At 37.7% G+C, this 23,887-nt stretch overlaps 1 protein-coding gene across 1 annotated transcript in view; it reads left to right on the top strand.

The window, feature by feature from the left end:
* Positions 1-2,710: 2,710 nt before the first annotated feature.
* Positions 2,711-23,887, top strand: part of fgfrl1b (fibroblast growth factor receptor like 1b) — a 40,971-nt gene continuing 19,794 nt past the window's right edge. Inside the window, exons 1-2 of the mRNA XM_067381048.1 lie at positions 2,711-2,834; positions 3,049-3,138. Of these exons, the coding sequence (XP_067237149.1) occupies positions 3,066-3,138 (73 nt within the window). The 5' untranslated portion in view covers positions 2,711-2,834; positions 3,049-3,065. The remainder of the gene's footprint in view (positions 2,835-3,048; positions 3,139-23,887) is intronic.

Below are 23,887 nucleotides of genomic sequence, written 5' to 3'. Positions count from 1 at the left end.
GGGGCCAGCTGATAAATCAAACTTTTGCCGAATCCCGTAGGAAGGACGGCAAAGACATCTTTCCCACCGCCAAATGCCTTGATCGCAGTCCTCTATTCCTCTTTTAAAATTAATGCGCTGTCGATATCTTCTATAACGGACGCGATGGCGGAATCTATACATCTCCGTTCTTCAACAACAGCCATCATTGTTGTAAACTAATTGACCTTTCGCAAAGACTCGCCCCCCTTAGTTACTGTTGCTTTGTCCGACAAGCCGTGGCGCTGTCACGCCACAAAGAGTGGAAAATACATCGTGGAGCAAAGAGGAAACTGACAACACATCGGTTACTTATGATATTAAACAAAGTCCCAGCTTTTAAACTGTGTAGTTTTTAAAAAAAATTCAAACAATAAAACCCGTTTTGTGGCTCTTTAATGTGTCGTGACCATGGTCGTGACAGATTGCTGTAGCGCCTCAGCTCAAGAGGCTCGTTAACCGATCATCTCTTCCTACTAGTCCATTTGTAGCATCAAATAAACATGAATGAACATGAGAATGAATGTTGTTTCAAAAGCGGAAAGACGTCAATATGCATAATTTTTCAAGTTTAACTCCACCGATGTTAATCTTCTAAAGCTGCGTTCACGTCACCTCGTATTTACCGGTATCTTGAAATGACAACATGTGACGTTATATTCGGAGCTGTTCACGTCCTTTGACTGGGAATTAAGCGTTTCCATGGCACCACTATCAACGCCTAAATGAATCTACAGCGGCCACGTGGTACAGTTTCTGTTCGGGCATAATTACTCCTCTACGGATCGAGTCCAGACCGAACTCCCCGACCTCAAAATGTTGTGTGCGGGGCTAAGTTCGGCTGGCATCCAGGCTAACCCTCAAATGGATCTTTACAAGATGTTCCTCATGCATACTGCATGCATGCATCGGATCATGTGAGTATAGAGCTGTGCCTGAAACCGCTCCCTATCCACTATATAGTCCACTATATCGGGTGTCGGACATTTTATAGTGGTGTCCGAATTCGTTCACTACTTTATAGCCACAATTCTCTCTGATTTCGAGTGTACATTTCATGTACACTTGCTGAAGCACTATTTCCCAAAATCCAATTTTTTTTTTGTTTGTTTGTTTTTTATCACTACTTGAATAAAACCTACTAAAATGTAGGGGGACATTATCATAGATATTTTTATTATTAAAATATTATGTAGGCATTAAATCAATTTAATGTGTTTTACTAACAGCAATGTGTTTTAATAATTTGTGGCACTGTTAACTCATTAAACTTTAAAAGATGATAATTTAGTGGATGATTTAAAAAAATTCATTAATCATATGTAGCGTATTCAAATCATAACGGTCGCCTGAGGGCGCTCAAAGACCACGTAATCTGTGAGCGTGAGAGTTTCTAACAACTTTATTAAAAAGGATAAATACATGAAATTATGTACACTTGTTAATGTGTTTATTTTTGTTTGCAGTATTTTATAGTATTAAATGATTATGAACACATTAAGCATGACAAAAAAATTATACAATCGATTAAACTACAAAGCTGGCACAGAGGCATGTATGATTACAAAATGAAGTCATTATGATTGTTATCGTTATTAACATTGTTTTATAATGTAAATAACATGTAGGATAAAATTATCACGTGTCGAGCCGTTTCTGAGATAGATATCTCCGACGCAAAGTGTAAATGTCAGCATCCGAATTCACTTACTTCATTTCGTTCACTCCATACAGATATAGTGCACTCAAATGCCATAAACTATATAGGGATTAGTGAATGAGTGAATGAGTGAGCGGTTTCGGACACAGCTTAGTATTTATTTGGATGTTTACATTTGATTCTGAATGAGTTTGAGGCTGTGCTTCGTGGCTAAAGCTAACATTACACACTGTTGGAGAGATTTATAAAGAATGAAGTTGTGTTTATGCATTATACCGACTGCAAGTGTTTAATAATGAAAATAGCGACGGCTCTCTTGTCTCCGTGAATACAGTAAGAAACAATGGTAACTTTAACCACATTTAACAGTACATTAGCAACATGCTAACGAAACATTTAGAAAGACAATTTACAAATATCACTAAAAATATCACGTAATCATGGATCATGTCAGTTATTATTGCTCCATCTGCCATTTTTCGCTATTGTTCTTGCTTGCTTACCTAGTCTGATGATTCAGCTGTGCACAGATCCAGACCTTAATACTGGCTGCCCTTGTGTAATGCCTTGAACATGGGCTGACATATTCAAATATTGGGGTCATACATATTAATTATAACAATAATGATATTAATGATATTAGTGTTATGTTGAGATTCGCCTGTTCTTCTGAGGTCTTTTAAACAAATGAGATTTACACAAGAATGAGGAAACAATGGTGTTTGAGACTCACTGTATGTCTTTTCCATGTACTGAACTCTTGTTATTCAACTATGCCAAGGTAAATTCAATTTTTGATTCTAGGGCACCTTTAACGGATTTAGGTTTTCTCTAATGGCTGGGCCTCCTATAACTGTCCGCATACAGGGGGCGCTCGTGTTTAATTTCTGCTGGTCTCCAGCTGTTGACTTGGAGGAGCACTGCTGCGATTCACAGCTGTAGACCTTCAGTTCTCTCAACGGTCAGGGATGCTGACGGGTCATGTCAAGAGAAGAGGCGAGTGGAACCTAACTATTCCTGAACTTTTCTTCTCCTGGACAATATACTAATAAATCTGAAGTCATTTCAAAGAAGACATTGCTGCTCAAGAGTGTTCGTCTCAACTTTCCACAAGAAACTGTTTAATTCGTAAAATTAAATCCCTTTCGGCGGACATGTAAGTAGTAAATCGCAGTAACACTACATTTATAGAATAGCTGTTTATTTCATCAGCCTATGATTGCACATTTACTACACTGCAAACGAACGCCATGACACGACGCGACCAACGTGTGAAAAGCTGCTGTTGCGTTTTAATTTGTCGCGTCGTTTTAATGTGTTGGTTATGTTGTGTAAAACTCCATCGTTATGATTCTCGTGGTTTCTTTCAGTGGCGAGTCATCAAAAAATGTTTCCAGAGAGAGGAATCTTGACTTTTTTCACTGGGATTTTGATCGTGGCGCTGTCATGTGAAGCGAGAGGTGAGTTGTAATGTCTGTTATTCATTCATTAGGGCATAATTTCAGATAATTTCCTCATAAATAACAGCTTTCAGTGTAATTTTTAGAAGACCACCTTTTAAGTTTTCGCTTTTTTCTTTTTGAATCTTTGCTCTGTATCTACATTTATAAAGAAATTTCAAGAGAAAAGGGTTTAAAACCAGTTATCACAAATAATTACATAGATAAAAGCACATTTTTTCCATTTTACATAGGGCTTTTTAAAGAATTGTGGGTGTATTTTGCCCTGTAACTTTCAAATGTACTGATATTACTCCAAAATTACTTAGTTTGATTGCTGCTTTAATGTTTTTTTATAAAATTAAAGTGATAATGTGTAGTTTAGTGCACTTTAGTTTAGTGCAGAGTTCTAAAACTTTGTGTTGAAATTACTAAAGCTATTGTTACAAGTTAAACTGATGGAATCAAAGATGTTGTTATTTTAACAGTTTGCTACAAGGTCAGGACATTAAAAAGTGACCTTTTGCACCTCAATATGTTTATTGACTACTTAAAGCACGTCAGGGAATGGTCCGACCATGTGCTGTGTTTACAGACACAGCAGAAGAACCGCACTCGCACATAAAGTCATTCTTTTGAAGTCCTACATCTATATCTGCACTGACAAGAAGTCAGAAATGTAGAGGTACATATTTCAGTGTTCCCTGCCAAGTTGAAAAGCAATTTACATTACTCAAAGTCTAACTAATGACACCTGCTGTGCTGGAGATTGTGTATCGGAGAGTTGAGTCAGAAAGGTGTTGAACTTCTCCACATGGGCCATCACCCTGCTGTGAGCCCAAAGGACATTTTACTGTCTCCCAGAGGAAATAGTCCTAAATGAGTGTGTTTGAAAGATAAAACCATTTCTATGTGTTATGCTATATCTTCATCTTGTATTAACCTTGGTTAAAATGATTTTAAAATGAATGCATTCATTATAGAGCTCATGCTGGGAAACCAGACCCTTTTGTCCTTTATAGTGGCTTAGCCATTTATGTCAATGTTATCTGAAACAACATTATTGTGTCTGGCATAATAAATCTGGATGAGTTAACTCTGGTATTTACTCTGTTAAAGGTGATTACTATTATTGCACCCATAAGAATGCCAGGTTAACCCACAAGTCAGAGCCTGACCTCTACTAAGTAAACAAACCATTGTCTTCTCTGTTTATTGGTCCATTTGTTGACTCTATCTTGTATTGTGTGCAATGAGCCCTTCTTGAAGAGGGGTTCCCAATCTGAGTTTTCCTTGGATTGCTCTTTTTTTCCCCCCCTGTCAGCCATTCTTAGAATGCTGGATCCCAGTTTTCCCACTATCTGTGTGTTAAAAGCAGGGAATGAGGAAACAGAAGGCAATATATGGCATGTGTGTAAACAGTTTCTCTTTGGCTGTGTTGAACGAGGTGTATATTGGTGGAATTGCTAAAACAGTGGCATTCTACAAGCTTTAATTTTAAATAAACAATAAGGAAATTGTTTTAATAGATTGTGTCAGACACGAGTGCACTTGATTCATTTAAAAGGGTTCATTGTTGTGTGAAGTGACTATTATGTTGTAGAGAAACACGATATGGAGCTTAAGGCAAGACAGTTACTTAATGTGTTTCCAGTGAGACTTTGGCACATGTGTCAAGAGCATTTCTCTGTGACACCAACACTTGTTTCCCTAGAATTCCGGAAGAGCAGAGACATGACTTCACTGTAGAAAAAAAAACACAAAAAAAACCCAGATTGATCAGAGCAGGTCTTTCCTGATTACATTTACCTTTCAATACTACTTGATTTGGCACTGTCTGTTTTACTTTTCAGAAGTTTGAAATGGAACAAGTGTATCTGTACTTTCAACAATTTGATTTTCAATCATAGTTGGAGATTAAATTTAATTAATAAAATTAAAGCATCATAACTTGAGCATCCTCATAACACCTAGATGTTTTTAATCTGAGTAATTAATGTGGATTTTATTTTTATTTGATTCTATGTTATTTTATTTCAGACAGACTGTCAATTTGTGCATTACAGGTTCAACCGAAAGTGAAATAATAATTTTTTCACCCTTGTGTCATTAAAAATACATTGGATTTTTTCATATTGGAACACTAACACATGATATTTTTTTATCAAATTCTGTCTTTCCATTGAAAGTCTATTCACCGAAAACTCTTAATTATTAAACTCTTATATATCTTAATTACTTAATTATTAACCTGGATAAGTTTTAGAGATGCACTGGTCGACCAGCCATAAATCGGACGGATTTTACTCCTAACACACGATCGGCAACCAGCCAGTTTATGGTTTTATTTTGGCTGATCTCTATTCCAGACAAACTGCACTGCAATAATTTCCCAAAATGTCATTTGTGTGGAAATATTACAAAGTCTGTAAACAGGCCAGAGACAGGATACATTGAATGCGTTCGTAAAGACACACCAGCAGAAAAAATACTGTACCAGGCACAGCAAGCTCACTGTTAGTAGTGTTTATAAGCGTAGCAAGGCTTTATGTATAGCCTTACCCAAAGAAACCTCTGCAGTTCCATAAGCGCCACCTACTGTCAGAGAGTGAATTTGCATTTTCATTGAGTCCGTCTGCTGTTCTTGTTTTATGCAGGTGTCTTGTGTAGCATAATTTCACAAAGCTAAAGTCGGACCACTCTGTTTTTGCTGTAAATTTTAAAGGTGCCATAGAATGTCTTTTTAAAAGATGTAATATATGTTTAAGGTGTCCCCTGAATGTGTCTGTGAAGTTTCAGCTCAAAATACCCCATAGATTTTTTTAAATTCATTTTTTAATTGCCTATTTTAGGGCATAATTAAATATGCGCCGCTTTAGGCTGCGCGGACCCTTTAAATCTCGGGCTCCCCTCCCCCGGAGCTCTCTCTTGCCTTAACCAGCATAAACAAAGTTCACACAGCCAATATAACCCTCAAAATGGATCTTTACAAAGTGTTCGTCACGCAGCATGTCTAATCGCTTAAGTATGGTATTTATTTGGATGTTTACATTCTGAATGAGTTTGATAGTATGCTCCGTGGCTAGAACTAACAATACACACTGTTGGAGAGATTTATAAAGAATGAAGTTGTGTTTATGAATTATACAGACTGCAAGTTTTTAAAAAATGAAATAACGACAGTCTTGTCTCCGTGAATATAGTAATAAACGATGGTAACTTTAAACCCCATTTAACAGTACATTAGCAACATGCTAACGAAACATTTAGAAAGACAATTTACAAATATCACTAAAAATATCATGGATCATGTCAGTTATTATTGCTCCATCTGCCACTTTTCGCTATTGTTCTTGCTTGCTTACCTAGTCTGATGATTCAGCTGTGCACAGATCCAGACGTTAATACTGGCTGCCCTTGTGTAATGCCTTGAACATGAGCTGGCATATGCAAATATTGGGGGCGTACATCTTAATGATCCAGACTGTTACATAACAGTTGGTGTTATTTTGAGATTCGCCTGTTCTTCGGAGGTCTTTTAAACAAATGAGATTTATATAAGAAGGAGGAAACAATGGTGTTTGAGACTCACTGTATGTCATTTCCATGTACTGAACTCTTGTTATTCAACTATGCCAAGATAAATAAAATTTTTAATTTTAGGGCACCTTTAAATTATATGATCTAATTTAAATAAAAAAAAAAATGTGTTGCATCTTTGTTTGGATTGTGATTAAAATGCAGTGGTTGCCTCTAATTTCAAATTTTTTTCAAATTTTTTTTTTTTGTTTAAGGCCAGTCTGGACTGTTATAGAGCAAATAATCTGCATTTTTGCTTGTAAAAAATCAGAATCAGAATCGGCCATTAAAAATCATGACCGGCGCATCACTAATAATTTCACTCTTGCCCCGTGGGGTACATCTTGATTGTACAGTAAGTGTAGGCTACTTGTTTTAATCTCACTATCTCATTAGTTTCTATGAGTATGGATAGCTGAGGTTGGCATGACACTCCTCAGCAAGCCTTACGCACATAAACACACCAGTGTGAACACAGTGGTTCAAGAAATGCTCTTTCTTCCCTGTTCTCTCGTGTGGTCAGATATTTCCTGTTTCTCACTAACTTTCTTGCTGGTGGAAAGAAACTGACTGCTTTCTCTCAAGAAAAAGTTTGGGTTCCTGTGGCACCACGCCTGGCTGTTATGAGCTGCACAGCTTGATGTTTGACGGGTTTTTTTTATTTTTTATATTTGTTCTGATGTGGCAGTTGATTGCCTCTGGAGAACGTGTTCTTAAATTTAAAGCGAAACAACCCGTATCCATACTAATAAATATAGCTCTGAGATTTATGCACTCTACCGGTTGTAGAGCTCGATGAAAGACAGAAATGTGTATCCAACAGTTGTGGCAGTTACCAGCTGTTTAGAGTGGCACATGTATCAAAGGCCTCGGTTATGCTCTTTAAAGGGGTCAGATACAGTAAAACGTGGTACATTTTTTTTTATTTGCAGCCACAGGAAAAGACTTTCACTCTTTCTTTTAAGGGTTTCTTTTTTTCCTCCGCTCAGATATTTAAATCAGTTCCAGGCTCTGGGTTGTAAGCAGGAGATGTTGGCCCTCATGCTCCATTTACTTCAATAATCTACCTTTTAAAGTAGAAATAGCTTTGATAAGAACAGGGAAAACAGGATTCAGTTATGCAGCGCTCCCTTCAGCTGGCTTCTCAGCAGGTGTCAGGATCTCTGGGTTTATTAGACAGATAATGCAGCTCTGCAGGCAGGCCCTGCTTATCAAACAAATGATAATGGAGCAGCTCTGTTGGAGCCATGCTGTGTCTGTGATCTGCCTCTGCAGGACAACAGTAATGCAGGCGTCAGTCTCTGGCCACTTTGGCCAAGTTAGAAAGAAGCCAAATGCAACGGAAAAGCATTGGCTGTTTCATATACTAAGCTTTGAATGATTAGTAGGCATGTGTTTATATTATAATGGAGAGTTTAAATGGATATAATTTGCATTAATTTACTCATCCCCTGCCACTTATGTGTTTCTTTATGAAATATTTGGTGATTAATTAATAAAAATATGCCTGTGTATAATTGATATAATTATAGTGTAATGTATAACTTTGATTTAGATTAATTTAATGATTCATTTTCTGTCATTATTCAATTGAATAGCATACATTTACATAGAATATTTCATTTAGTCTCCCGCCATCTAGCTTTAAAATGAATCACGAGTATTCCCTGGGTCACATGACCATAAATGATAAAATTACTTCCTTGAAGTGACCATCGCATTAACCCTTCGCTAATGGCCTTGTGGAAGGGCCCCAGTTGTTCACTTTCGTTTGGAACACCCCTACAAATGGCGTCCCCTTCTCGAAATGCCCTTCAAGGGTGCAAAAATGCCATTTGGAATTTGCCCATCAATAAAACAGCTTGAAAATAATATCTCACGTAGCATTACATTTGTCTCAGGGATTTAGTGTCTACGCTACAGCTTGTTAGTTCGCTAGAAAAATTAGTTAGCATTTAGTATATGCACTATATTAGCCTGTTCATTAATTTATATTGTTAGTGATGTCTTGATTATTTAATGTATGTTTAAATAAATGTCACGAAAACAAGTTATGACAGCCACTGTGTAAATGATTATATTTTTTAAATAAATTGGAAATTAACTTTATAGTTAGATTTAGAAGTTAATGCAAAACCTGCCTTATGTGCAATTTACGGTTTATGTTTGTTTGTTTGTTTGTTTTCTTTGTTTTTTTTGTGTGTGTGTTGATTATTACACCTAAAAATAAATAGCAAATGAATCTAGTAATTTGGGCTCTGTTGTTAATTGTAACCTTTAAAGTCGTCATGAAATCAAAATTAACCCTATTTACTTTGTTAGCGCATATTACTAGTCTTGTGCTGAACAATTAAAGGTGCTCTAAGTGATCCTGGGTGGAGTAACTTCCTGTTGACGTTCAAACTAATAGGCTTGTTTGAGATGCGCCTAGCCTCGCCTGAAGTTCAGCCGAGAGTAGGCGGCTGCAGTGAGGGGAGGAGTGAAAAAAGTGCAGGCAAGACGGACAATTCTCCGTTCTCGTAGTGCATCAGACACCTGAGAAATCAAAGGCGGATATCGCAGGATTCACACTTGTGCGCTGTGTTGCTGATAAACTGGATGTAATTTACGTTCTGTTGCTTTTAAATGAAAATAAACATAATGAACAATACACCCAAAGTACTTGTTATTTATTTCCATTCGAAGGATGTGTGTATCAATCATTTTTATTTTAATTACAGACATGTTTTTATATATTTTTATAAATATGATAACAATCACATAACCCATAGGGAGATCGCACTGTCAGAGACTTTTGGAAAATTCACACATAATTTATATGAATAAAATCATGGTATTAGTGTTTTAAAATCAAACATTTTAAAAGAGATCAATACATCACGGTTGTTTAAACCAATAAGCTTTAAGCTGTGTCGTCAGCAAGCTGTTCCCATCATGCTTTTGGTCAGCGCAGTCGGTGGAGAGGAACTGCGCTCGACTGCAGAATCCGATGAGGCCGCCTCCCCCTCGCGAGAGGTTTTTGACACACGTCAGCATGACATCACAGCAAGGCGGACCACCCTCGGACACATTTCTAACCGGTATGCATCTTGCGGTAATCACAGATGATCGGTTCTGCGCAGAATTTGCTCATCTCAAACAAGTCTATTGTCAAACAAAACAGAGGCTAGCTAGACCCTCCCTCCTCCCTCCTCCTCCCCCTCCCCTCCGTGCTTCCTGAAACAGTCATGTACGCGCATTTAAAATCATTCTTGTTGGTTATTGGCTGGAGCATGTTTATTATGTTTTGTGGTCCAGGCTGCACCAGTTTGTTTTTATTGCCATTTTCGGAGCTTGTGGCGACTAGAGACTGCGTTTTTTTATAATGTGTTGAGGGGACAGGCAGCTAGTGGATAGTGAGGAGATGTTTGCTGTATGTGACAAAAAATGTTTTGGCCTAAAAACGCATGACATCACTTAGAACACCTTTAATCTGTCCAAGTTAATACACACACAAAAAAAATAGTTTGTCGTGGTAATCTTTCATCAAAATCTGAAAAGTTACTTCCGGTCCGGAATGCCGTTCCTTCTGATGATGTCAGTTTGATGGCTTGGGTTGAAAACGCTTAAACCACTCCCCTCCAACCGTTAGTCTGCTATGAGCGAGAGATGGAGAGAAGTGTCACAGACACGCCAGGCTCTTCACTCACCCAATCACAGCGCACTCCCTCTCCTGAGTACTAAGCAGCCACACCTGACACGCATCAACACTCATCACAGCACCATAAAAGACACCCAAGAACATTCAGTCACTGTCCGGTCTCGTTAACGCATACCTACTTGTTATGCTTACCTCAAGGACTCTGCTAACTTCTACTTAACTGTATCCAGCGTTCCATGTGACTCCTCGTCTCTTGTGAGTGTCATCGTGTCTCGTCTGTTCCATGCCTGCCTGCTTCCACAATCCCTGGGAAAGACAAGTATCAGTTCCAGTATCATCATCAGTCACAAACTAAACCTGCTTCAACTCACCTGCACTCAGTTCACAATCTCTGGTTGTTCAATAAACTGTATCTTAACCTTACCTGTGTCTCCGTCCCCTTCTGTACATAACAAGGAGCGCTAAAGTAAAACCCTGCCCTCTATTCAATATTCCGTTTCACTTGGAAATGTCACAACACTGGAGAAAAGTCGTTTGCAACTTCCAGTTCACGTGGACTTTAATATTGTAGAAATGTATAAGTAAGGGCTCCCTAAGATAGAATTTTTTTTTTTTATTCTTAATTTTTTTTAATAAAATTTTAATTATAATTTAATTTATTTAAACACAAAGACACATTTGTTCAAAAAAATGACAGTTTAATAAAAAAAGCAATTTAATGTTTAGTTTTCTCCCCCCTGCTGTACCAAACCCATACCAAACCGTGACTTCAATACTGAAATACACACTGAACCATAAGATTTGACCATTACACCCCTAATATACAAGTACTTCCTTGAAAATAAATTCAAGCACAGCGCTACAACAACCATGCAATGAAATGACACAATGAGTTCTGTTAGAGAGCTACAGTAAAATTTAAATGTGTGAATATTCAAATTGCAAATAAGATTTGAGGACAAATCATTAGTCCAAGGTGTTTCCCCACCTGCTGCCTGTGACATTGGGTAGTTACAGCATTTTTTGTGTGTGTGTGTTTTTTTGTCTTTTCTGGAGCTTGACAGTCCGTGATCACCATTCACATAAAAGAGCTGTGAAGAACTTTACTTGCATATACTGTAAGCTGCAAATGTTTGCAGTTTCAATGAACTACCCTTATCATTGAGCTCTGCATCTAATGTAACTTGTGTTAGAGAAATTATGTACCTGGCACAGAGTTGAAAATGCCTAAGGATACAAACAGCTGTAACCAGAGCTGTTCTTATCTGCCTGTCTGTCTGCGTGCACAGGAGACAGTGTTATTGTCTGCCTGTCTGTCTGCAAGAGCTGCAAACTGTATCAGCAAAATGCACCACTCTTGTTGAAGAGAGAAATGTCAGTATGTAGTTCACAGAATATTGCTTTTGAGAAGAACATTATGTTACATGTGTGTGTTAGCATGCATGTGTACATGTGTTTGTAATTTGGCTGGGATTCAGAGATAATTATGATGTTTACGGCAGTGATTTCACTGTTAACACATTTTCTTGCTGAAGTTTGTCTTGCCACAGGAAGTGAGAGTCATTTAAGTGTACCTTTATGGCAGCTGACTTTTCAAAAAAAAATTATACTTCTATTTGCGTGTGTGTGTGTGTGTGTGTGTGTGAGCGCACATGCACATGTGCGTGTGTTCCTTGGCATTGTAAACGCTGAGCAAGTTAACCAGCACATTTCAATGGGAAGTAGTGCAGTTGTTAAATTTGAACATGATGTTCATAATATCAGGTCCTGCAGTCCAAACATGCACACACTAGAACATTAATGTCAGGACAGCATGAACCCAGTCTGGCAAAATCTAATGCTGTATTTTACCCCATATTTTTAATCCCAGATGAAAACCAGAACCATTAGCCCATTATTCTCCTCTGAAGTCTGAGGGCTTTTCTTTGTAGTTCATGATCTATGTTAAACGTGCACTCACATCACAAACGCCGTCGGTTTTGTGGGTGAAAAGTCAGTTTACGTAAACAAAGCAGCTAATGAGCTGCATTTGTCGGTGCTGTATTGCATCGACGCGGCTCTTTGAGTGTCGGTATTTATAGAGGAGGTATTAAAACACAAAGGAAGCGCGCCAAGCCTTTGAACTTTTTTTTATAATCTGAGCTTAGTTAAAAGTTTCAGCACTTGAATAGTTCTCGGAGTTTAACCGTGTTTCATCCCCTGCTTGTCTATGTACCTGTGACATACCGAGTTGGAGTGTTTGCACAGGTGGGAGAGGGCAACTCTGAGAGAGATTGAATGAGAGATTGAGAGCTGCCATCCCACTTTTGTTCTCTCCATTCCAGTGGACTGAGCTTGTCGGAGCAGTGTCCTCATGCAAGACCAGGCCAATGCGTTCGTCATGTGTAATTTGCTCTGAATGGGAGGTTCCCTGTTTCAATATAGGAGGCTTTTTGGTTGTTTCTTTATCCCCTGTATAAAAGAAGGATTAGCTTGTGTTTCACAGGATTACAGGTGTCCAACACAACCAGGATCAACCTCTCATTGTCAGCTGTGTGAGATGAACTTCCCTGTCGCAAAGTGAATCCAGCATCCCATTTTTTGAGCTCTAGCATTCCAGGAATTTAAAACCTGAATGGAAGGGCCTCTTTTCTCACCCTTATTGGTAACTTCTGTCCACATTTCCTTGGGTCATTGCAATAGTTCAAAGGTCAAGGACAGAAAATGCATAGAGAGAGGGCTTATAAACAAGGATCGGTGTCATAAAACAGGCCTCAAGTTTATTTCAGAATCTGAGAAAGAAAAGGAAAGAAAAAAGGAAATTTTCGTGTTCTTAGAGTAACATAGGGTCAAAAGTGATTAATAACATCAGTTTGGCAAATGCGTTTTGTGCAGTCTTGTCTTTTCGCGAACAGCTGTGTCTGCTCTGGCACGCGATTCTATCAGTGTCATTGCTACAGCAGTAGCTCACGCTGCAAGGCATAACTCAATAAGTAAACACTGATGAGAAAAAAAGAAGAGAGAGAGAAATAGAAAAAAGAAGCAGCAAAAAGAGAGCCAAAGCAGGATTAGAGGCCTTGCGTGTGATGGCTGTCGGCCGGGATTTTTGACACAAAGGCCGAGCTTAATAAGCAGGTGCTCATTACGGAGCTGGAGACCAGGTTACTCAACATTACCCCCGAAACCCTGCAGAGCTGCGGGTCTATTTACGAGGGTGGGTTTGGCGTGCTGCAGTGCCCTTTCCCTGTGGTCTAAATTGCTGGTGGTCCATATGAGGAGGAAATAAATAGGGAATGCTGTCCTACGCTGAAGAAATTGGAGATGCTGCTCTACATTGGGTTTGGGTTACTGAGGTTGTTAGATCGCAACCTCAGTTTGGGGGGTCTGAAATACTGAATAACAAAGCAGAAAACATATCCTCCATTGTAGATCATTTTGTTGAACTGCAGACTGGAGAACCATGGCAGCTTAATGACAGACAGGAACACTTTATGTGCATTTACAGCAATGGATGCTATCTCATCTCAAGCTCTCAAAATATCTCTATTGGGGTGAGGGTTGGGCGAGGTTGATAAGAGTGGACACTCTTGAACCAAATGCCCCAGCTGGCAGTTTAAATGTCAGGGGTTCATCTGAGATCCTTAGCGTCAGCCCCTTTCTATCAAGTGGGCTTAGCACGGTTATTATCGTAAGCTAAAGTAAAGCTATCAAAGTTAAGTCAACTAAAAACAGTTATATTATATTATATTATATTATATTATATTATATTATATTATATTATATTATATTATATTATATTATATTATATTATATTATATTATATTATATTATATTATAAATCCAAAAAAGGTAATTAATTAAATAATTTCTTTAATTTCTTTAATAATTTATCTAAACTATAACTGTGCAAAAAAACAGTCAGCTTAAGGTAGCTACAGTTGTGTTGCATTTTGGTCTATGGATCTGCCTGAAGTGTACATATCGAGTAGACTCTTTCCCTCACTCAAAATTGAGAGGTCGAGTGTCTGTCCAAATAAACATCCCTCACCCACTTGATGAAGTTGAACGCACTTCAAAATAGTGGCAGTGATTCCCCCGAGGGGGAGTGTATGGGTGCTTCTCAATAAGCTCCCTAGTTCAGGGTGTCTCAATCTCAAGAATCCTTCCAGGGCACTGAAACGTTCACTCCCTAAAAAGTGCACTGTGAAAATCAGGGAGCATCGATGCTCACCCTTAACAGAAGTTTTGAAGCGCAAAACTTAGGGTAAACGTACCTATTAAGCTCACCAAAATCTATATTGAGACATTTTTGGTGCACAGGATATTGATTTAGTACAAAAAGTTATGTTAAAATAAAATATTAATCTCTCACACAATAATATTTAATTTTATTTTAAATGACAAAAGCATTAATTAAGATGTACATCATTAAAGGCAAAAAGTCTGGCTGTGCTTAATGGGTACATTTTAAATAAATTAAAACCCATTAAATCACATCTATTGTCCTGCAACAGATCAAAAGCCAGGTGGTCACCCTACTACTAACACTACGGAATTGTCATAGAAACCAATGTAGATATTCCGGAAAACGAAAGAACGGCATGCCGTGGACACACAAATCAAATCTGAACAGTTGCAATACGCAATGTACACATCAATTTAGATCAGATTCCAATCGGATACACAAATAGTTCAATTTGGACAGACAGCATGAGCGTAGCCTAAAGCCGAGTTCAGACTGCACGATTTTCAAAGTAGTCGGGTCACTGTTCTTTTCACACTGCATGACTATCTTGGCCAGCATTCAGTCGCTGCTGTGTTCAAACTGCACGATGGATCGGCGATAGAAGGTTTCACACTGCATGACTTTACAATAGGAAGAATCGCCGACAACTCTGTCTGGCACGCAAACTACGTTTCACAACCAAACACACGCGAGACGTGACAAGGAAACAACGCGATATCACGCGTTCAAGACCGGAGTTCTCATGTGAGACTGGTCCTGCGTTTCAATCAGCTCCCTAGCTCCCTAGGTAGTGAATCAGTATATAATGAAAGTGAATGTGGCTGATACCCTGATCAGTGCCCTGACTACTGAACTAGGGAGCTGATTGACACACGGTGGGATTATTATTAAAAATAGTAGTCCGCAAGAAGCTTGAAATATGAATTGCCTGTGCGCTGATTTGCAGCGAAAACAACATAAATAAAAGAAGAATATGGAGAAGGAAATGGTTGGGGAGACTGTGGATTGTGTGTTCTGCAAAGACAGTTGGAACTAAATAAATAACTTTTCAATGTGCTGCTGTTGCGGATGTGTCAAGCAAATGTTTGTGCTTTGTTTCTGTTTGATATAATTGTAATGTTTATCTGAAACGAAGACATGCTTGCTGATATTATGGTCTATAACTCCTCCCCGAACTCCACTCTGTATCTTGCTCTCTCATTGGCTGTCGGTCATCGCCGATGTAGTTTTCAGTCAGAACACTTTCACACAGCATGATTTTGAATCGCCGACAGGTCCAGATATTTAATATCCCGTGAGATATTAAATATCTCACGGGTGTCAGCGACTCGTCGGCGATCCTCTCATATCGCGTCTTTGCTCATTCACACTGCGTGATTGTCACTCGCTTGAACGAGCACCGATTTGCCTGTGATTTCGGGCATTTGTCTGCGATTTCTCAAAACCTGTCGGCGAGCCAAAATCGGGGCTAAAATCGTGCAGTCTGAACTCTTAAGAGTGGAGTTAAATGCAGCTCTAGTTTGTTTCTATGGTAACCAATTATCTTCACCTGTGTCTTGTTTAGTTACTCATTTACCTTTGTATATAAAGGTGCATTCACGCCAACTACAAGATTCTGGCTCGTAAAAAGTGTTCACGTCCTCGAAGAGCTCGTAATTACAGTTTGTAAGCTGGGAGTTTTCTGAAAGCTCCCATGTGTACCACATGGCCGCTGTACCACCTGACCGCTGTAGATTCAATTAGGCGTTGATAGTGGTTGAAAGGCGTTGATTCCCACTCCGAGGACGTGAACCGCTCTGAATACAATGTCACGTGTTGTCATCTCAAGATTCCGGTAAATACGAGGTGGCGTGAATGCTGCATAATGCCCTTATTTTCCATGGTCCCTTGTAGGGCTGCACGATATATCGCATGAGATTGTCACGCGCAATTCATCAATAAAGCCGGTTCCCTGATTACCGCTAAATCTCCATCACCTGCTTTCAAATGCAGCGGCATTTAATAGACAGAGCCGTAGTTCAATGAAAAGCCACGCAATATCGCGTTCATATCGCAGATGAATCGCCTTCGATAATGAACGCGATATTGCGTGGCTTTTCAGTGATCTACGGCTCTGTCTATTAAATGCCGCTCCATTTGAAAGCAGGTGATGGAGATTTAACGGTAATCAGGGAACCGGCTTTACTGACGAAATGCGCGTGACAATCTCATGCGATATATCGTGCAGCCCTAGTCCCTTGTCAACTATTGTCTTTATTTTATGAGTAAAGTTTTCTTGTTTACGAGTGCATGTTGGATATCCTTCTTTGTTTTGGATTTGTTAAAGTGCTGCATTTAGATCTACTTCTCACCTTACCTGCCTTATTAGTTTTATTTTAATTTATATTATATTAGTTTTATTTATAGTAAATAAATATATAAAAACAGTGAAATGTTTTCTTAACCATCAAGCATTCATAAAATGATACAGATAACAGTCTGACCTGTTTGTCAGTTCGTGAGAAGGCGCCGCGCCACTATGCCATTTGACACAAGTAAGATGGCTGGTACTGATTTAAAGTTCATCCAGCTGGTTTTGCCAGTTTTAAGGCAGTTTTTATCCACATTCAAATGTTACATTTTATTTGCTATTTAGCCTACTAAATTCATTTACAAGTCTTTGTAAACCCCTGTCTTATATATGCTGGATATGCCTTTTGTGAAGGCTTTACTTTTCAAAGATTTTGCATATTTTTAAAAACCTTTTCCTTAACTATAATAAATTCACAAAATATTCAGCAACACAATTGCTTTCAGTATAAGTACTTCTTGAGCATAATAGAAAGTATACTAGAATGATTTCTGAAGGCTCATGTGACCTGAAGACAAGTGAAAATTCAGCTTTTCCATCATGTTTAAATTACATTTTAAAATGTAATTCTTTGTTCTTTGAAAAACATTTTAAACAAATCTTAGCGATCCAAACTTTTGAACAGTAGTGTATATTTGAGGTTTGAACAATGCTTTAAAATAAAACAGGAATTTGAAAATGCAAAAATGACAACCACTTGGTGCTTAATTTGGTAATATGTACAGAATGTCACCAAGATTGAGACAAAGTGAGACAAAGCAGCCTGGGCTTTGCTGTGTTTAATTGAATTAATGGGTCACTGGATGATAGGCAGCTGCTCTGCATCCTCTTCAGGGCACAAAGAGCAGCACAAAACCCACAAGGAAGTCTGTGTGGAACCGCACACATGATGTCAGACTTCAGCAGTGCCTTATTGAGTTAGCTTGGCTCCAGAGGCAGCAGTTGGTCGAGTACAAAGTCTGGCTCAAGATCTGATTACACACAGTAGAGAGACAGCTGTGAGCAGTGGTGGTGACAGAACCACAACTCTGCATTCACATTACCAGAACAAAAAGTGAGGGAAGGTGTAAGTAAACCTGTTTACCTAGCCGTCCTCTGTTTGTGTCAGAGTAGGAGGCTCTGTGCAAACAGTCAGGCCTCAATCTCTGCCACTATCTTTCCCTGATAAAAGAGTCACATTCCATTGCCAAGACCAGCATTGCAGTGTTTGGTCTATCTGTCTCTATCACTGATCACATGCTGAGTTCTATAGCAGCTCTCCTCCCCTTTTCCAGGAGATTCAACATAGAAGAAGATAAAGCTGCTGTCTAGATCACATGGCAGAGGTAGATCAAACTCTAGATGACCTGGCAGAAGCTGCCATCTGATTGGCTGCCAGTGCTATTTCTATTTTTTTTTTTTTTTTTTTTTTTACAGAAGAGCGTTGTGTCAGAATATCTAGATGCATGATGCATTTTTAAAGCCTTTTTTTTTTAAAGTCTTCTGTTTTGTTTGTTTTTTTTAATTATTTGGTAACACCTTACTATAAGGTTCAATTCATTAAAGGGATAGTTCACCCAAAAATGAAAATTGTCATCATGTTGTCCTAAACCTTTCTTATGTACTGTTTTCTATATTTTGAGAATTTTGTCCATAAAGTGAAAGTCAATGGGGTAAAATTTAGTCTGTGCTAAATTTCCCCCCTTGAGTGTTAACATGCATTATGTAAGGAATAATTGCTGACAGGCAGTTGAATTCTTAGAAAATAATAACCCTCAAAATGGATCTTTCCAAAGTGTTCGTCATGCATACTGCATGCATGCGTCGGATTATTTTATTTATGTGTATTTTATTTATTTGGATGTTTACATTTGATTCTGAATGAATTTGAGGCTGTGCTCCGTGGCTAACGGCTAATGCTACACTGTTGGAGAGATTTATAAAGAATGAAGTTGTGTTTATGAATTATACAGACTGCAAGTGTTTAAAAATGAAAATAGCAACAGCTCTTGTCTCCGTGAATACAGTAAGAAACAATGGTAACTTTAACCACATTTAACAGTACATTAGCAACATGCTAACGAAACATTTAGAAAGACAATTTACAAATATCACTAAAAATATCATGTTATCATGGATCATGTCAGTTATTATTGCTCCATCTGCAATTTTTCGCTGTTGTTCTTGCTTGCTTACCTAGTCTGATGAGCTGTGCACATCCAGACGTCCTGCCTTTGTGTAATGCTTTGAACATGGGCTGGCATATGCAAATATTGGGGGCGTACACACCGACTGTTTCGTAATAGTCGGTGTTATGTTGAGATTCGCCTGTTCTTCAGAGGTCTTTTAAACAAATGAGATTTATATAAGAAGGAGGAAACAATGGAGTTTGAGACTCACTGTATGTCATTTCCATGTACTGAACTATATATTTAACTATGCCAATATATTCAATTTTTAATTCTAGGGCACCTTTAATATGTCAGAGCAGTGCTGACCAAACGTTTCTGAGTGAGTGTGTGTGTCTGTCTGTATGAGACAGTACGTGTGTGCTGTATGTTTGAAAGAGAGAGAGAGAGCGCACAAGAACTTTCAGGACACAATAAAACATATTTTGTGGCAAAAACCATGACAATAATTTGTCGTTTTCATCCTATTGTTTACTATATTTATTTGCTTGGTCTGTGTCATTGTGGGTTTTGTTTTTGCTTTTATGTGGTTGTAGGCTGTAAGGACCTATTGAGATAAGTGAAATCATTTGGCAATGTGATATGAAACTGCAATGCGGTCAAGACCTGCTAGAGCTACTTTAGCCATGCGCTTACCTGCAAATAATTGCACACCTTAGAATGTTGATCAACCAATCAGATTTGAGCATTCAACAGCCCCGTAGTATAATATATATTACTATATTAATCAAATGAAAAATAAAAACAGTATCATATTAAAAATGTGAAAAAAACAATATATTTAAATGATCAGTAATTTTTCTTATTTGTTCATACAATATTAACTAATTTATACAATTTGAAATGTTAAAAATATATTAGCATATGTACACTTCTGTTCAAAAGTTTGGGGTCAGGGGTCACTTAATACTTGTATTGATCAAATAAATGCTGTCTTGGTGTACATATGAGACTTCCTTTAAAATCAGTAATCTTACTGATCCCAAACTTTTGAACGCAAGTGTAGATATTGTATAACATTAGCCTAGATTAAATGCTGTAAAAGCATTGTACATTTTTAATTCTTTGTAACTAATGTTAACAACTTGAACTTTATTATAAAGTTCTATCAGCATATGTGTTCCCTGGGAATCAAACTCATGACTTTAATGTTAGTAGCACCAAGTTAAGCTACAGGAACTAAAATCCTGTTACATGTTTTTTTCAATTCCTTCTAAAAAAAAAAAAAAAATTAATATGTGGTCATAGGCTATGTTGAGCAGATTTGTAACAGCGGCAGGTGATTTACAGCTAAATTAATCACCCGGAACACTGACAGAAATGTGCAGCACAGGCTCTTGCTCTCACTATGGGCTGGACTGTTTTGGATGTTGTGTACACGTCCTTTGGCAGCACCAGTTAGTTAACTGGCTGCCATGCCTGGACGGTTCACCCAAGTCTTCAGTGTTACTCCTGCACCTTCTTCTCTTACACACTGCACTCTCTTTCCATCTCTCTCGGCCTTTGATGGTCATGTCACTTCCTCCATTCTAATCATTTATCCATGCAGTATGCTGTCAAGGTCCGTTTGAAGCTCTTCTTGTGACACCAGTGATGTTCATCTAAAGATGTGGAGGCTTCCCAGGCTTCAAAGTTCACTGCGGTCTGTAAGACCTGTTCATAAATCCTTTGAGAAATCGAAAAACCATATCAAGATGTCTGAGACAAAACGGGCCAGTGAAGAAGTGCATCCTTGGTAGCTGGCAATCCGTACAGTTAGGATTTCTTTTTGACAGTAAATATTTAAGTATTTAAAGATATAGACAATAATTAGCCAAGTGATTCATGCAATTGTAGTAATTTATTGTAATAAATGTGTATGAACTTTATGGAGCATCAATCCATTGATCTTTTCCTCAACAATGTCTCGAATGCTGAGGGTGTTTCCTGGGAGGTCTGTCAAAAATGCATTGCATGCAATGCCTGCACATGGACGCAAGATGATGTCTTTTTGTTTTTCTTTGTTTCTGTTTTTGTTTTGCTCTCATTCTCTTTGTCTAGAGTCTATAGTTTGACATGAACATTAATGTTGCTAAGATAAATCTGTAGGCACTAAAATATTTTGCAGCCACACATATAGGGTGAAAGAGTTTGGTTTTAATTAGGTGTAACTATTTTTAGCAGTATTTTTCAGAATAATGAAATATAACTATATTTAGTAGATCTCAACTCTGTCCTTTTTTGTTTGTTTAATTTTGTTTGCTTGCTTGTTGAAATGCATTCTCAGACTGTCTAAATTCTGAAAGCGTAACACTTTAGTATAGAGAATACATATTCAGTATTAACTATGAATTTTCCCTCAATAAACTCCTAATTTACTGCTTATTAATAGTTAAGTTAGTTGTTAAGTTTAGGTATTGGGTAGGATTAAGAATGTAGAATAAGGTCATGTAGAACAAGGCATTAATGTGTGCTTAATAAGAACTAATAAATAATATGCATGCTAGTAAGCAACTACTTAAAATGCCCTAAAATAAAGTGTTACCCATGAAAGAAATATCTTATGCATGCTAAGAATTTTGCCAAAACAGTATACCGTTCAGAAGTTTGAAGTTGATAATATTTTATATTTTTGAAAGGTTTTTTTTATGCTCACCAAGGCTGAATTTATTTGATCAAAAATACCATCTTCGGTGTCACATGATCATCCAAATATGGTTATTTGGTGTTCAAGAAACATTTATTATTATTATAAGTTTTCAAATTTCAAAAAAAAAGAAATCAAATTTTTTGATTTTATTGTTGAATAGAAATTTCAAAATAACAGCATTTATTTAGAAAAGAGATCTGTTGTAACACTTTAAATGTCTTTACTGTCACTTTTTAATGCATCATTGCTGCATAAAAGTATTAATTTAAAAAAATCTTACTGATCCCAAACTTTACTGAGGTCAGCTAGTTTATCTACGTTTTAAAAAATAAATAAATAAAAATAGTAAGCTTTAATATTGTTTTTTTTAACTGTGGCACAGGTGCTGCAAAGGGATTGGTTATAACATTTTATGGTAATTTTTATTTTTATACATTTTATGAATCCTTACCTCAACCTAAAATACTTCATTCTCTGCCTAAACGTCAGCTTTGCTGTAGACCCTGATTCTCAGCACACAGTGATGTTATTTCCAACTCAGGTAGGAGATTTCTTTTGCCACCCTGTCTGCCATCAGCTTCAACCAGACATGTTTTTGATGTATGGGACATGTGTGTGGCCCCTGTCATCTTTTGTTCTTTTCCACTGTTATGGGCAATATTTGTCTGTCAGCACATATGACGCTTCTCTCTGCCTCACATCAAAGCTTTTCGGTCAGCTTAGACACAGCTCTGTGACAAATAGGTAAGTTTGCAATGGAAGGAAGCAATTTTCAAATAACAATCACAGGCTTTCTTTCCTTGAGTCTCTCTGAGTCACATCTTTTTTTCTAACACATTCCTCATCATGTGTGTGATGTATGCCATGTGTAAAGCGTGGCCTGTTAACAGAAAGGGAATATGCTACTTGAGCTTGTGCTCTATGGTATCCACTTTGTTGTTTTAATATTCTTAAGCAAACACTCTTACCCTCTTCTTTTTTCTATTCATTCAGCCACCAGATTAATAAGATCTATCTCACATGGTCTGAGCAATGCCCCTTATCTCTTCTCCGCTAGTGAAAAGATCCTTTGTTTGTTCAAGAAGCCCTCCAATTACATGAAATATTCATTATAAACACACAACTGTTTTCCTTTCAAATGCCTCTCAAAAGTTTATTAACCCACCAATTTTTTTATACACTTACATTTGTGAATTAAGTGCATGATTCATTTAACATAGACCTCTCCAGCTGTGATGTTCATTTCCACCTTTTTTCTGCTCTATTTCCAGAGAGGAATTTTTCTGTCATTCTCGGCCCTTCTCAGTCTAACATTCTGGAATTTACTGTAATTTAATTCCAGCACCAAAACAACCTTTTCTTTTCCCTCCCACCTTTTCTTGTGGCACTTTCCTGGATGGCAACCAGCAACTTCAGGTGAAAACACTTCACTCTAGCAGAGAGACTGAAAAAATATAGAGAAAAAAAGTACATTTAGGGCAAGTGTCATTTTTCAATTTATAATCTTGGTGGTTCTCAAAGCAGTTGCTAGAGCAGCAACAGGATGTGACAGTACCAGGCATGAATGAGAGGTGCCTTCCAACGTACACACACGCCAGTGCGAAGGAAATGGAAAGCAAGTGCTCATGGGAGTCTTCACAAGCTGCTAGAAAGGGATGAAAAGGACCTTGTGCATGCAAGGAAAGAAATTCCCCATAAAATTCTTGTGCCTAACTTCCCCCCCTCATAACATCTTTGTGGGACATGGTGTATTAGGAGCTGAAGAAAAAATATTTTCTTCATGTCAGAAATTTGTTTTTTGTTTTTTTGCCAGTGACATTTTTGGCAGTGTTGACTTTGCGCTTCTTGTGCCCTTATGGCAGCAAAGGAACATTTTAGTCTGCAGGGCACATGAATCTTCTCTTCTATCAAAAGACTCAAGTCTTTTATAAGGATATGCAAGACTAGTCAACTAAACGATACTGCTGCTGTTAGTCGACATTGGAAATCACTTTCACATTAATGTTGCATAATTTAAAAAATATTACATTATTTTGTGTATATCTGGAGGGGTAATCAAATGCGTTTGTTTTCTCTGTATTACGGTGGGTATAATTTCACAAAAAAATTAATAATAATAATATTGCAATTTATTTTATTAAATTATAAAAATTATCATTGCTAATACATTTATTAATAT

This window comes from Chanodichthys erythropterus, chromosome 1, assembly GCF_024489055.1.
Source record: "Chanodichthys erythropterus isolate Z2021 chromosome 1, ASM2448905v1, whole genome shotgun sequence".
Lineage (NCBI taxonomy): Eukaryota > Metazoa > Chordata > Actinopteri > Cypriniformes > Xenocyprididae > Chanodichthys > Chanodichthys erythropterus.
This window is presented reverse-complemented; position numbering and strand designations above follow the sequence as displayed.